A 16,236-nucleotide genomic window follows, 5' to 3' on the forward strand; every position below is an offset into this window, starting at 1 on the left:
GCTGGAAAGTGGCGTCTGGCCCATCCTTCCCTCTCTAGTCCCCTTAGTCTTGACTCCTCCCAAACATCTGTAGACTGCAGCAACAGGGAGAGTTTCCTCTCTGGGCCTGTCTGGCCTGTTGCTCAGCAGTGTGCAGGACTCTTCATGTTCTGGGTGTCAGTGGAGGAGGCGAGCCAGTAGGAACAGGACTATCCACTTGCTGAGTAGTAGAAGCAGCTTCTGCCTCTTCTCTGTCAGAGTCTGCGCTCACACTGAGATTCTCGGCACCCGGTCCTGTCCTGGAATGGCTTCCTTCTTCTGCCCCCCATGTTCACTCAAACCTAGCACCTCCCAGTTCGTCCTTTCTGCAAACTGCACCCCTGTGTCCCACCACCACTGTTCTGGGTCCAAGTGTGGTGTAGTGGTTAAGAGTGGTAGACTCGTAATCTGGTGAACCGGGTTCGATTCCCCGCTCCTCCACATGCAGCTGCTGGGTGACCTTGGGCCAGTCACACTTCTCTGAAGTCTCTCAGCCTCACTCACCTCACAGAGTGTTTGTTGTGGGGGAGGAAGGGAAAGGAGAATGTTAGCCGCTTTGAGACTCCTTCAGGTAGTGACAAAGCGGGATATCAAATCCAAACTCCTCTTCCTCTGTGTTGTCCCTGAGGGGTTCTTGGGCTGGCGGCGCCCACCACTTTTCCTCATCCAGCCAGTCCTTGACATCAGGGTGCTTCTAGTCTGTTATACTTTTTCTCATAAAAATATTTAGTTTAGATGTTGGCATATGCCCTTTTCACAACAGAGCGCACACTCATAATCCACCACAGAGGAAGACTGCATTTTTTTTTCATAATGACATAATAATAATAATAATAATAATAATAATAATAATAATAATAATAATTTATTTATACCCCACCCATCTGGCTGAGTTTCCCCAGCCACTCTGGGTGGCTCTCAATTGAATGTTTAAAACAATACAGCATTAAATATTAAAAACTTCCCTGAACAGGGCTGCCTTCAGATGTCTTTTAAAAATAAAATAGCTGCTTATTTCCTTGACATCTGATGGGAGGGCGTTGCACAGGTAGGGCGCCACCACCGAGAAGGCCCTCTGCCTGGTTCCCTGTAACCTCACTTCTCACAATGAGGGAACTGCCAGAAGGCCCTCAATACTGGATCTCAGTGTCCAGGCTGAACGATGGGGGTGGAGACGCTCCTTGGGCAACAAAACTGGGCTTTTTGGGTAAGAAAAGTGATGAACAACTGCATAGTATAGCATAAGTATATAAAATTGTGCTTCCTTACCACTATCACATCAACAAAGCAGCTCATGACATATTAAAAGGTCGATAACATTAACAGCCAACCTCAGCCAACAAATAAAAACAAAACAATATGAATGCAGGAGATGTCATCTAAAAGTGACTAAAACATCAACAGACTGTTATAATAGCCTTCTAACGATACGGGTTGATATTTGCAGATGCGAGATGTCATTGGCGCAGCGACAGCAGGGCAGAACTACTACCGTGCCTGTATGGATAACACTGTATCTTACATGAACGTCAACACAATCCCAAGAATTGTTCAGAATCGTGTTCGAACTTGGTATGAGTATACGTGGGATTCGCAAGGAATGCTGGGTAAAATTCAGAAGAATTCAAAAGACACTTACACCCCAACCTCCCCACTTTCCCTGGGAATATCAATATAATTTAGTTTCTTTGACAATGGACTGGGAATCAGCAGCAGTTATTAACTACTGCACTTGATTTCATCAAATAATTTTGTGCTTTATAAACAATATATTCTTTTAATAAATCCATATCCTAAATTGAAACTGATCAGAAAGGCTGCCTAAATTTGGATAATACTTTTGCAAGCTTTTATCAAGTATTCCTGACAGCCCTTCCCTTCTAATCATTCTAGTTTTGTAGTTGTTTTTGGTCGGTAGAGATCCAATGTAGCACAATTTTTGTTTTGTTTTTTAAAAAAGTTTCTCCCCCTCACCTGTTCTGCAATCCTGCTTTACAGATGAATCTGAATTACTGGAGCAGATGCCAGGAAAGATGCAGCTAGCCATTGCAATCGATGTGAACTTTGCCATTGTCAGTAAAGTTGACTTGTTCAAAGTAAGTGGCTTCTTTTCATGTAATCTAACATCCAGGATTGGAAAGATGTTTGCTTGCTTGCAGTAATCCTGATTGCCAAACAAACAAGCAAAACTATTCCAGTAAGCAATTTTGAATTTAAGTACAACAGATAAAATCAAAGCTACACACTTGCTTTAATGCCGATGATCCCCAACTAGGACCAAGTACGGTGTGTCAGGAGCCGTTCTACTCTCGAGTAGGACCCTGGCAGAGACACATACCCGACTGTCATGTTCTCTCCCGCCTGGTCGTTCATTCGGGAGCTTCAAAAGCTTTCTTCTGCCCGAACATCACAGAGACCGATGCCAACAGACATCGGCACACTCAGGGATCCGCAGAGTCTGTGCAGTTTGCGTAACAGAGCTCAGCAGCTCAGCATTTGGCTAATCTATGTTTATTTACATATAAAACACTCGGAGCATTCTGACTCTTTCTCATCAGACAGCAAAGAGAAAGAACAAAGGACTTCATGGAACACAGTAACACAGACATCCTGCCTCCGTCACTTCCCACTCTGTGGAATGAAAACATACACCGTCATGTGATAGACAACAATCCCATGACTGCAAGCACGGGGAATGAATCTTCAACATGGTGGCCCTGTGAAGGCAGAAGCACACGGGAAAGAAATGTAGTTACCAGTGGCTCACAGTGGGACTGAACCAGCCACCAGGAGCCACACAGGTTCATAAGCTTTGACAAAGCCATGAAGGATGCTTATACAAGTTGCTGTCTTAAAGGAGACAATTACCCAATGCTTCCAATTGACAGCAAGAATTCTGGGTCATTGCTGCATCCTAGCCATCCCAACAGTGGCACAGCAGACTGTTGTTGCTGTGTGACTAATGGGGTTGCACTTACAGTCACTTACAGATTCACAAGGGTGGCTTCAGATTCTAAACCAGATTCTAAATGGCTGGAGCGAGTGTCATTGTATTGTATTGTACTGTATTGCATTGCATTATTATATTTTTATTTATACCCTGTCTTTCTCCCTGATGGGATTCAAGGCAGCTTACAGATAAAAACAAGAATCACTAAAAATGTAGGAAAAGAACAATAATTAAAAAGACATTTATCACATGGAGTCATGAATGGTTGGTGTAACAAACCTTGGGGCCACAATCCCCAAACTTTTAATTGCACAAGAATTCTTTGTTGCAACTAAACCATTAAATGGGTGAGCATATGCATGCTCCCTGCAACCTAGCTAATCTTAGAATGAACTTCTATGATCCACAAGTAAAGATTAGATTTAATCTTCTTTTTCTTCTTTTGTATTTTGAGCTTCTGCCAGTTCTGTGTAACATTACCTGTATGCATTTCACATACAATATAATTCTGATTCTGGTTATTCTCGCCCCCCCCCCCAATTTTTTAACAGGGATGTGATAACCAAATGATCTGTGACATGCTGCTGAGACTGAAATCCATTGTGTATTTACCTGGTGACTTTGTCTGCAAAAAGGTGATCTTGACAATTTATATTACAAATGCAAGAATAATGAGAGCATTAGAAAAAGGAGTTCAGCTATGGGTCAAGAATAAAATTTGAACAAAATTAATCTTGGGCAAATTACATTGCATGAAAACTAATTAGAGTGCAATTTGAAATAATAATAATGTACTCTCAAATTTCAAACTTGGCCCAGACAATATGGATTTTATTACTTATATATATATGTGCGGGTTTCTTTCTTTTTTTTAAATAGAATAAGAGCAACTGGAATTTAAATATGAGTTATCTATTGGCATACATTATTAGACTTCATTATTTAACTGAAATGTTGCAGACACAAAACTAGATATAAGTGTAAAGAGAGATGCCTGAGACTGAACTGTAAAATTCTGTGATTTGCCATCTGAAAAAAGAATCTGAGACACATACATTTAAATGTTCTGCGCTTTGCCAATAATGATCGGTCTTGATATAGCAATGCTTGCTTTAATGACTAGATGATAAAGTACAGCAGTTTTCTAAGTGTGGGCCAAACTAATGCTGTGTCTTTTGGGGAGAACCCAGAAATCAGGATTAGGACTTCAGCATAAGCCTAAAACTTCAGCTTAGCCTTTTCCTCCTGCACGAAGGTGCTGATGAAAATTCCACTCCCCTGCCACATCTGGAAGATGTTGTCTGGCATTTAAATGAAGCATCCATTGGTACCTACAGGAGCTTCCATCCTGGAGCAAATAGTAACTTTTGCGAGAATAACTTTTTTTCAAGTTCACAGCATGGTGGGAAAGGGTTAAAGGCCCCCCCATACTGCATTCTCAGTCTTGATTGCCTCCCTGATCTCTCTCTCACACACATACCGTAGCTACTATTTAAAGGAAATCATAGAATCATAGAGTTGGAAGAGACATAAATCAAGCACGTTAAATTCTTACATGCATTTAATGTCACATCTACTTTGGCCCTGAAGTTGACAAGCGATTTAAATCTTTACCTATGTATGGCTGAGGTTTTGTTCAAATCCAGATCTATTATTTACAAAAGTAATGCTTGAAACCCTGGACCGCACTGACTATATAAATGATGGATACACCCCAGTTTTATGCTACCTTTTCTTTTATAGTATACTAGATTACATTGATTGGAGTACATATATCATAAGCGCAGACATTTCAGTCCTGTTTGTCCAGGTATAATTGGCTTCATTTGGATGCTAATCAGCTCACAAATGAGCTGGTAAATATGCAAGAAACAGCAGATGCTTTGGTTGGTTGATTATTCTTGATTTCCTCTTTGAAATTATGCAAATGATCATTAGGAAAAATAATTAAAATGCTGATTTGCTTTGGAATGTGCAGTGTTTCATTTGTTTGGGCTGCTGTTGCTATGCTTGTCTTGGAGAATGGGAGAGGCAAGGTGAGATAGAGAGAGATACTTTTAACTAGAGTCACATCTATGGATAGTTTTTTCAACTCTGTGAAGGTTAAAATCATTCTGTATCCATGGACCGGCCCAAGGCATTTTGCTACCTGAGTCAAAGGACGAGGAGGAATTTCCCCCTCTCAGTTCCATGTCCAGACGATATGTCAGTCACGAGGGAAAACAGAAACACGTCGCTAGGGAGGGCCTTCCACAAAGAGGGAACACCACTGAGAAGGCCCTGTCACAGGTCAGAGTCAACCAGGCAGCCCCCTGTGGCAGCACTGTGCCGCCACCAGCCAATCATAGGGTCTGAAGTGGCTGATACTGGGGAACTCATTCTTTTAGGCACTTAGGGCTTTGTATGATAGTACTAACCTTAATTGGCAGCCAGTGCATTGCTTTCAGGACTCCCGGTCTCATTGGGTTGCCCCACTTATCAGCCTAGCAGCTGCTTTCTACACTAGCTGTAACCTCCAAGCTGTCTTCTAGGTCATTTCACTCCATTGTAGGAGGCCACCAAAGCATGGGCAACCGAGTCCAGGCTACCCTGGTCCAGAAATACCCATAGCTGGCGAATCAGACTAAGCTGGGCATAAGCACGCCTAGCCACCAAAGCTACATGAGATTCTGGTGACACATAGGAGCCCAAACAGTGAACTTGTTCCTTCATGGGGAGTGCAAGCCTACCTAGATTAGTATCTCTCTCTCTCTCAGACTAACTCATCCTGGCAAAGTCACTGGGAGGATAAAATGGAGCAACTCCCATCTTGGCCACCCTGACCACCTTGGAGGGAGGAGGAGATACCTAATTATTCCTCATTACTGTATCTACAATGGGAAAACCTTTCAAAACAGGGCATAGTGATTTTACTGCACAGTTGAAGAAGCTGCTTCATCATGCCAGTGTTACAAAGCGGAGATTCAGTTTGCGGCAAGTTCACCAGCTGCAGAAATAAGTCATGACTCTTTAAAGAATATTCCTTCTGCAATTGCGTGTCATTATTACCACTGAGCTACCATGGACTGAGAGTATTTTCTTCTGCGTGTTTGTACCTAGGGAGAAATTGGTAGAGAAATGTACATCATCAAACAAGGAGAGGTTCAAGTGCTGGGAGGTCCTGATGGCACCAAGGTCCTGGTCACTTTGAGAGCAGGAGCTGTATTTGGAGAAATCAGGTAATGTTTGTTTATTAAATTTGTATATTACCCTTCGTCTGTAGATCTCTGGGCAGTTCACCACATATAAAAAAAAAGATAAAAACAAAATAATAATAAAAACAAGTACAAAAAAGAAAACACCACAAACGAATAAACTCCCCTCCTCCAAGCACATTTGAAAGGCCTGGTTGAAGAGGAACATTTTTGCCTTTGCTGTTCCATAAAGGTAAAGGTAAAGGGACCCATGACCATTAGGTCCAGTCGTGGCTGACTCTGGGGTGGCGGCGCTCATCTCGCTTTATTGTACCAGAGCAGCACACGGAAACGCCGTTTACCTTCCTGCCGGAGCGGTACCTATTTATCTACTTGCACTTTGATGTGCTTTCGAACTGCAAGGTTGGCAGGAGCAGGGACTGAGCAACGGGAGCTCACCCTGTCACGGGGATTCGAACCGCCGACCTTCTGATCAGCAAGTCCTAGGCTCTGTGGTTTAACCCATAGCGCCACCCGCGTCCCAAGTGTACCTTAGGGACCACCAACATCCTTCCTATCCTAGTTCAATCACCAAGATCATCTCCAGGAGTTAGCGAGGAAAGGCTCATATGACAGAAGCACGAAACAGAGTCTTTTGTGTGAGCAGCACAGTCTGGTGGAATGTTCTGTCAATACTCAGCAGGTACCTTCTGTTTCAACATTTAAATGCCTGCTGAAAACTTTTCTATGCCATTAGCATTATGCAGGCAATAAAGAAAATACTTTCCATAATAGTTAGCTGATGGTTTCTGATGATATATATAAAACAGTAAGCTGCTTTTATATTATTAATGATATAGTGGTAAATATTTTTATAAATGTTCTCTCTGTCCTTTCAGCCTATTAGCTGCAAGCGGGGGAAATCGGCGGACTGCAAATGTGGTGGCCCATGGATTTGCCAACCTCTTCATTCTTGACAAGAAGACCCTCAATGAAATCTTGGTGCACTACCCTGAATCTGAAAAGCTCCTGAGGAAGAAGGGAAAGTAAGTATTTCCACAAACCTATAGACCATTTGCCTTAAAATGCAGAACTGGCATCTCTTTCTCTGTTTGTGTAGAAGAGCATTTGCTTCTTAGACATATGGTTCTTGCTGGACATGGCTGCAAATGTTGGAGGAAGGATAACTTGGGGCTAATAATGCCAGAAGATCAGGGACATTGCAAGTTATTTAAAAGACCCAGCGGACAGGCCCACAACACAAATTTCCACAAACATATGTAGTGCTTATGGACAAACTAAAGGCGGCAGGTGTTTAAAGGTAAAGGGACCCCCTGGCCATTATGTCCAGTCTCGAATGACTCTGGGGTTGCAGCGCTCATCTCGCTTTATTGGCCGAGGGACCCAGCGTACAGCTTCCGAGCCATGTGGCCAGCATGATTAAGCCGCTTCTGGCGAACCAGAGCAGCGCACAGAAACACCGTTTACCTTCCCGCCAGAGTGGTACCTATTTATGTACTTGCACTTTGACGTGCTTTCGAACTGCTAGCTTGGCAGGAACAGGGACCGAGCAACGGGAGAACACCCTGTCGCAGGGATTCGAACCACCGACCTTCTGATCGGCAAGCCCTAGTCTCTGTGGTTTAGGTATCACTAATAAAGTACTCTGCACCATGTGCAGCAAGAAAAAAACAAATATTTTAAAAATAATAGGAGTGAATGGCAGGAGATCCCCTGGGTCATTTTTTAACAATGCATCTGCAGAAGCTACAGACCCCAAAAAACAAAAGCCAATAGAGTTGTCAATAGTCTATTGTGATTTTTTCTTTAATTCCATGTAATTCCATTACTTAGATGACCATGTTTCTGATGTATAAAGGAATGTGTTCTTTTAAAATGCAGCTTTACAATCAGGAGAGATTACACTACTGTTGCAAGATTTTTCTGCTATTGACCTCTTGAGAATACTTTGTGTTTATCTTTCAAAAGTTAACGTAACTCTTTTGAGTTCTAGCCTTCAGTTAGAAATGCATACATATTCTCAAAAGAATATTTGCCCATGCAGTTTCATTGGAGATCATGGGTAGCCAGCCAGGGACTATTCATCGTAATGGTTATATACAACCACTAAGTTTAAAAGTTGTATGCTTTGAGTACCAGCTCATGAGGAGCAACAAGAGACAACTGTTGCCTTCATGCACTTGCTTGTTGGCTACCTAGAAACATTTGTTTCGCTACTATGAGAAATGGGATGCTAGATTAAATAGAGTCTAACCCTAAAAACCCTGATCCAGCAGGGCTTTTAATGTTCATATGCCTACTGGTGGCTAGGACAATCACTCTTACCTATTTTTTGCCCTTGCCCAGGAGGCAATTACAGATCTGACCTAATTAGGAGTCTGCATTAATTTTTCTCATGTATCTTGCCGATATAAAATAAATCCGTTCAGCTTTTCCATATTATTTCCAGAGTGGACTAATCCGTTTCTGCAAGGAATCGCTGGATTTCCTTGAATTTTTAAGCAGCCACCAGTATGCAGATTGGCGTGAGATGGCTATTGCTTAGAACTGAAACTTAAAAGGAAGTCCCCCTGGTGCGCGGGTCTGTGCTTTTATATGTTGCCGCTTGATTGCCTTGGGTGGCAAGGCAAAACGGTACACAAACAAGGCAGAATTATTGAATTCCTAATGGAACATGGGAGGAGGGAACTGTATTCAAAGCCCTGAGCGCTTTGAAGGAAACAAATGAAATACAAATAATGGAACTGGAAGCTGGAGGTCAGGCGTTGCACAAGGCTTCCCTCTCCAATAAAAGCTGATGGACGAACTGTGTGTCTTTTGCTGGCAGGCTGGGAATCCAGGATCAGGAATATTACAGGGACTGCAAAACTACTAAATAGAGAGGTGGCTGTTCAAATACTATTTCACGTGCTGTCTCTCTCTTTCCCCCCCTCCCTCCCACTTTTCCTGTGATCTAGAGTGCTCATAAAGAAGGCAGGCAAGCCTGTGGGAGGACCAGCAGCACCTGCCAAAGGCTTGACCCTGTTAACACAGAAAGTAGAACCACCCAAGATGTTCCAAGCGCTGCTGGGTGGAAAAGGTGGTGGCATGGCGGCTGTTATCCAGCTGAAGAGACAGATGGAGGAACAGGTACTCACAAATGCTGCAAGTGCCATGGGGAGCCTGGAATGTGGAAGAGATAAACAGGGAGAATACCAACTCAGGGTGGGGTGGAGGTCAGGTTAATTAGAGGAACTACCAGGAGCAAGGAATCTAATCCTCGTTAAACATCCAAGCACAAGGAGATGGCAGGCATTACCATGCCATCGCACTCGGAAGTGTCTGAGAAGGCACATACCCTCCCACCAGATTTATAAGCAGTGGGAAATGTGCTGAGCAGAGTCTTCAAAAGGGGATACAAGCTTTATAAACCCATCCTGATGAAGACAACAATGACGGTGTGTTTCAGTTCATCCCCATTAATGTAGCAATTTTCTTTCTGAAGCAGATAGCAGTGATCAGCACAGATGGAGAGATCCCCTTTTCTTCCGCCACATTCTCAAGGATCTTCCCGATTAGCTGAATTTAAACAAATAAATAATTTCATAAGATTGTTCGCAGTATGAAGAAAGTGAATTAGAGACAAACTGTTTCTTCCTCATAATTACTGGCATTTCGAACAACACAATGAAGTTTATTGTCAGCAGATTTGGGGCAGGCAGAAGAAAGCTGTACTTTATACACTAATTGCGTAACAAATCCCTGCAGTTCCCTTATATAATAAACACACACGGACACAGATATTTTAGGTGAATGGGCTAAAATAGGTCACAACTTTATTGTGATTACAGATGTGAGCCGTTTGGTTTAGGCACTGGGTGAAACCAGAGTATATCCCGACTCCTGCCTGTCTGCAGGGAGTCACACTAAGGGTAAATCACCAGTAGGGGGAGCTCTACAACATACGTCAAATGGGGGGGACCAGTGTCACTGATGGGTCATGGCATGGCCCTAGCCCACGACAGGCCTTTGGACAGGATCCACAACCCCAGATCCTTTTAACAGGATACCCTTATTGAGGAGGCGCTGGCGGAAGCAACAATCTCCCCTCCCATCACAAAGGCTAAGCCAGAGTTACCTGTTATAACTGACATAAACAGGAAAATAAAGGGATGGGGAGCAAAGGAGAGGTGCTTGGTGCTGGCTTTCATTTCTAGCTTCATAAACCATGAAATGTGGATTTATTGTCTGAGCTGAGCCTGTCCAACAGGACTTCAACCAGAGTTTGTTTAGTTTAATCACTTATAACCCAACTTTAAGGTAGTTTTTCCTAAGACAGCTTGTAACAAAACAATAATAAAATGCACGACAACAAGTAAAGAAGTAACCAATAAAAATAACATCAGTTAAAATATAGACATGTAAGCATAATATCACTCACACACAAAAAAGCCTAAGACCACACCTCTGCATTCTCACAGTGAGCCAAGGCATGTGGCTATTTTTTGCTGGGCAAGTTACCATTTGGTGACCTTTCTCCTCCAATTGCACTCGAAAATATTTTTCAGGATATCATCACGCCTGCTTTTTCCACATGGGAGGCATTTTTTGGAGGAAATTTACCTCCGGAGAGTTCTGAGAGTGCTTGTTTATTTAAAATATTTCAATTTATTTCAAATATCAATATAGTATCAAAAGATCTCTCAAGGCAGTAACAGTAAAAAAATTAAAAGTTTAAAAAATATAAGTCCACTGAACATTAACCACTTCCTAATGCCTAGGTGAAAAGTGCAAGGTTCTAAGCTGGTGTCTGAAAAAAGGATAAACACATGTTGCATTTCAGTAGGGAGGGAGCTCAACAGTTGAGGTGCCATCACAAAGAAGGCCCTGTCTTGCATCGCTGCATCATGTGATGCAGAATCCACTAATCTCAGTAGAACACTTATAGAGCTTCAAAGACAATGTCAAGCCACTCTGAAATCAATGTGGGTATCCCTTTAGCTGTGCTTGATGGACTGTACTCACCTACTATGCAGAGAGGTCTTAGGTATGATCTCAATTTCCTGCCAAGCATCCTTCTTTAACAACATTTAATTGTTTTTGTTACAGGAGGAAAAAGAAAAGGAAGAACAAGCAAAGAAAGAAAAAGAAGAACGAGAAAAGGCGGAAAAGGAAAAGAGAAGTTAATATTTAACTGTTTTTGTTTCAGGAGGAAAAAGAAAGGGAAGAACAAGCAAGGAAAGAAAAGGAGGAACAAGAAAGGAAAGAAAAGGAGGAACAAGAAAGGAAAGAAAAGGAGGGACAAGCAAAGAAAGAAAAGGAAGAACAAGCAAAGAAAGAAAAGGAACAAAAGGCAGAAAGAGACAAAAAAGAAAAAGCCAAGCTTGAAACCAAACCTACAGAAATAAACCCAACACAGTCTGCAGAGGCCAAAGAGCCACAGATGCAAGTGGAACCATCTGCCCATAAGGAAGAACCAGCTCCCAGCAGCCAGCCACCACCACCGGCTCCTCCTAAACCAAGTTTGCTCAGAGGAACCACTAACCAGTCCCTTATCATTAGCATGACTCCTTCCAGCACCCCAGGAGAAGGAGATATTCTTACTGTTGAAGTCAAAGTGAGGGATCAAGTATAACTGGTGGTTCCTCTTGCTGTGCATTGTACCCAGTTCTGGGTGCCCAATTCAATTTTACAGGACCAAATCTGCTTATTTTTAGATACATGTTTCTACTGAAATTAGTACTCCCCCTCTAAGTTTGCATCTATACAGGTTCCTCACACCTATCTTAGTATAAAAAATATAGGGCCTCTCCCTTCTGCGCCTCAGCTGGAGAAAATGGCCTTTTGGAAGGCCTTTCTTCATTGGGACTGCCATCTTAGGCCAAATTACACACACACACACACCCCGCTGAGATACGTTTGATGGGGAACAGGTTTGCTTGACAGTAGAGGAAAAAGCTCTCTGGCTGGTTCGCTGCTATTGAAATGGTCTCCTACATCCTAAGAAGCAGCTCTGCTTTTGTGGAGTATTACACAGCCCTTGGAGAGCAACAAGATGGGTATGAGAGCTCATAATAGGTTCTCCCCAGTAGAGTTCTTTCCTTATGGCCCTCCATCCTGTTTCACTATTTCATTTAGAGCAGCAAGCCTCCAGAGTAACAGCCCCATTTCTTCCTCTCCTCGGCTAATAAACCACTGTTGGCAGAAAGGTCAGCTCCTACCTAACTGAGCTGTTTGAAACCCAATCTGCTGCTTTATGAGCCTTTTTCTGTTCTAATGTCATCAGATTAGGGAAAGGAGCCCAGCAAGAGGACATCAGTTAACCCTTGTGCTTCACATTTACTCCAAAGTATTAAAATATCTGTGGTAGTGCAAAAATTCAGAAAAGGTTGCTGCAGAGATATTAGCATACTAGCAAATTTTGATTTCTCTCTTATCATTAGGACCCTGTGGTTCTGTTCTCCAGAGAGAAGTAACCCATGCCTTTTGGGGGTAATTATTTCTGGAACTAGGCTAAGAAGAACATTTTTAAGACGACTGAACTTGCAGCTACTCCTAATGAAATTTTTGCATAAAGAAAGTAAAACATGGTTGAGGAACAGCCATAGAGTGGGCTTTCCACTGGACTATTAACCAGACAAAGAAATCTGGGTTCCCACTCCATATGTTCATCCTGATTTAAATTAAAGTAGATGTCTTCTATCTGTTCTGACTGAACCTGGCTCTCCAGGACCAAAGTTTTTCCCCCTGCAGATTTATTTGTTTAAGGCATATTTACCCTGCTCTTAGCACAAGAAAGTTGTGACTTGGAGTGATGTGGTGGCTTGGGCACCTGCAGGCTCCGCGCTGCCCCAGTCTGCCTGCTGACTCCCCCTCAGCTGTAGGGCGACTGAGGGGAGGATGCAGGCAGACTCCTTGGAGGCCCCACGGAGTGTCCTGCCCTAGCTGGCCCCACCCCTGGGTGCAGGGCACATGCGCCACCCCAGGCGCCTGATCAGCTTGCTCCGCCGCTGACAGCCCCACCCCCTATTGGGCTTCTATGTCAACCCCACTTCTTTCATTCTGAAGAAACCAAAGTTAGCATAAAGACCCCAAAATCTTTTTCGGAGAAAAAAAGTTGTTGTCAGTTTAGTGCCAGACCACAAGTTTGAAAATCGCTGATCTACAGGAACACAGGACTGTTCATTATGAAATGTTGTTGCTAAACTTCATAGTTGTCTGCTTGTTTCCCTCTCTTCATTCCAGTTTTCTCTACCACTGATTTGTACTTTGTTATCTCACAGACAAACATTTGTAATTTATGTATTTAAAAATCCCTGAAAGGCTTGGATTCCAAGCTGCTCCTCCTTCAAGAATGGTAGATTTCTAACTACCGTATTTTTCGCTCTATAAGACGCACCAGACCACAAGACGCACCTAGTTTTTGGAGGAGGAAAACAAGAAAAAATATATTCTGAATCTCAGAAGCCAGAACAGCAAAAGGGATCGCTGCGCAGTGAAAGCAGCAATCCCGCTTGCTGTTCTGGCTTCTGTGATAGCTACGCAGCCTGCATTCGCTCCATAAGACGCACACACATTTCCCCTTACTTTTTAGGAGGGAAAAAGTGAGTCTTATAGAGCAAAAAATACAGTAGTTCCCCAATCCTGCCCCAACAGCCTCTTGCGTCATATTCTACCCCATTGCAAGGGTCCCCCAACACCCAGGAGCAGATTTTCAAGGGATGGCAGGAGGCTTCAGAGAGAAAGGGAAATGAGGGAAGGCTCTTGTTCTGTTTCAGAAGGAAAGTTAGAATACAAGTACAAAGCAAGGACATTATTTCTATTTTCTGTGAAAGCCACAATAATCAGCAAATGCACATTCAGAGCTTTAAAAGATGACAAAAGACATTAGAACTACTGAGGGGCATAAGTGGAGTTTAATATACTGTGTTATATGGCATTAAGATAATGTTACACCTGAAGCTAACTTCAAATACAAGAAACTGTATTACACAAGGAATAGTGTTGTGCATAGAAATACCGTACACCGTAAGATACTTTCTTTATAAAGCTATATTTTGCTTTGAAAATATAAAGGAAAAGTAGATTCCTTTTGTTACAAAAGCAGCTAATGATCAACTTCCACCACAAGGTGGTGCTAATGCATAACTCATGCTGAAGAGACAAATGGAGGAGATAAAAATAAGCTTTGACGTTAAGGAAATACTGCTAATATTTCTGGGGATGCTGCTTTTGGAATATTTTTTTAAATATATATACTGAGTTCTGGCCCACCCCTATTTAGGTCCAGAAGTCCATTACAGTATAAACTTGGCAGATTCAAGCCACACTGTACCTATTAAAGGCCTGTTATGAGATGAGAAATACACAGTACAGAACAGACACTGAATAGCCTGGAATGCATGTCAGAAATGGCATCCATATAAGATGCTGTTTTCTCATTCACTTTGAAATGAGATGTGTGAACCATTAACAAAAGTAGACAGGGATGGGTTTTTTTCAGACTTTGCTACAGAATACTGCTGCAGTTATATGGGCATTTGATTCACACAGAGAAAGAAAAATAACTGTATTTCAATTCTGTGATCCTCAAAACTTCTGGACTTTAAAAACGGCAAATACAAGGTTGGCTATAATCCACTAAATAGTAATTTCAAAACAACCCTGAATCCAGTTTTGCTTTGCTATCCAGTAAATGAGAAACCATGATGTATATAAAAACTTGCAAAAGGCGACATAACAAAAAATAAAAGTTATCAATGGTCGGAGAACAAGAGACAGTTCAATGTAGTCTATCCACTATAGGAATAAAACATTCAATCAGAGCAACAGCTGATAATTCCAAATACACCACTACTTTTGATTATCCACAGAGTAGATACATTTGATTGAGCATAATAAACATCAATCTGACACCCTTGAGTTTTAACATGACCACAAGGCAAAGCATGAAGACTGAAGGCATATGGTTCCAGCCTCAGAGGAATAATGTGCATCTAGACCCTGAACAATCATTTATAGGACGTGGATCTGACCCACACTTTTTCTTACTACACAATTAACAATCATTTTCAGACACCTCAGTCTAATCCATGTCACTGTAGCAGTTAATAAAAAAAGTAAGTGATTCCCCAAAGGCAACAGTGAACAATGAACAGAATAATCTAATTAGTTCTTGTGCAAAAGGGAAAAACAACAACACAAATTCAATCATTCTGGGCCAACTGTGCTCTAGCACAAATGAGGGGCATCCTAGAACTAGCTAAACCAAGACAGTGTAAAAAATTAAAGTGAAAAAAGAATACAGGTTCAGTAGCATATACACCTCTCTCTCTATAGACAGCTATAAAATTGAGAAAAATACTCTATCAAGGAAGAGTCCTTCCTCATTGGCACATACTGGGCTTCCTAGTCCACAACAAGTCACATGCTATTACTTTCTAGTCAGATTCTCTAAAAGTCAACTAGCTTCATAATACAGTGGACGCTCGGGTTGCGAACGTGATCCGTGTGGGATGCACATTTGCAACCCGCATTGGCATGTCTGCGAGAGCACGGGTTGCAATTCAGCGCTTCTGCAGATGCACGGCCGCCAAAACCCGGAAGTAACCCATTCTGGTACTTCTGGGTTTCGGCGGTCCATAATCAAAAAACAAAAAACAAAAAAAAAACGCAACCTGAAGTGTCTGTAACTCAAGGTATGACTATATGATATACAGTCAAATAAATCTTTGTTAAATTTATATCTTCTGCGTTGCAACTGCTGGCAACACTGCATAAACATGAGATGCTTGATTTGAAAAACAACCAACATGATTTGCATCTGAAAGTCTTACTATAGCTCATTTCAAGGTACCACTCTATACTCACTTTTCACTGTTTCATAATGATACAAATGTTCATAAATGGCCAAGAAAGATAACATACTAGTCATTTGGGGTGGGGGGGAGAATGAAGACAGACCTTTACACTCTGCCCTGGTCTTGATGCTTCTCTGCAAATGGTTGAACATTTTATATTAAGCTTATGCAAGCTTTAAGCAGCCAAGGCTCTCTTAAAGGAGGAAGTCAAGATGGGTACAGCGCACTGCTTTCA

The 16,236-nt window shown here is 42.2% G+C and overlaps 1 protein-coding gene across 1 annotated transcript in view; it reads left to right on the forward strand.

The window, feature by feature from the left end:
* The window catches only part of CNGB3 (cyclic nucleotide gated channel subunit beta 3), a 93,510-nt gene extending 81,479 nt beyond the window's left edge, over nucleotides 1-12,031 (forward strand). Inside the window, exons 14-21 of the mRNA XM_053395821.1 lie at nucleotides 1,466-1,625; nucleotides 2,017-2,114; nucleotides 3,520-3,603; nucleotides 6,068-6,186; nucleotides 7,041-7,187; nucleotides 9,120-9,291; nucleotides 11,251-11,319; nucleotides 11,351-12,031. Of these exons, the coding sequence (XP_053251796.1) occupies nucleotides 1,466-1,625; nucleotides 2,017-2,114; nucleotides 3,520-3,603; nucleotides 6,068-6,186; nucleotides 7,041-7,187; nucleotides 9,120-9,291; nucleotides 11,251-11,319; nucleotides 11,351-11,776 (1,275 nt within the window). The 3' untranslated portion in view covers nucleotides 11,777-12,031. The remainder of the gene's footprint in view (nucleotides 1-1,465; nucleotides 1,626-2,016; nucleotides 2,115-3,519; nucleotides 3,604-6,067; nucleotides 6,187-7,040; nucleotides 7,188-9,119; nucleotides 9,292-11,250; nucleotides 11,320-11,350) is intronic.
* The last annotated feature ends 4,205 nt before the right edge of the window (nucleotides 12,032-16,236 follow it).

Source organism: Podarcis raffonei, chromosome 7, assembly GCF_027172205.1.
Source record: "Podarcis raffonei isolate rPodRaf1 chromosome 7, rPodRaf1.pri, whole genome shotgun sequence".
In the NCBI taxonomy this organism is placed as follows: Eukaryota; Metazoa; Chordata; class Lepidosauria; order Squamata; family Lacertidae; genus Podarcis; species Podarcis raffonei.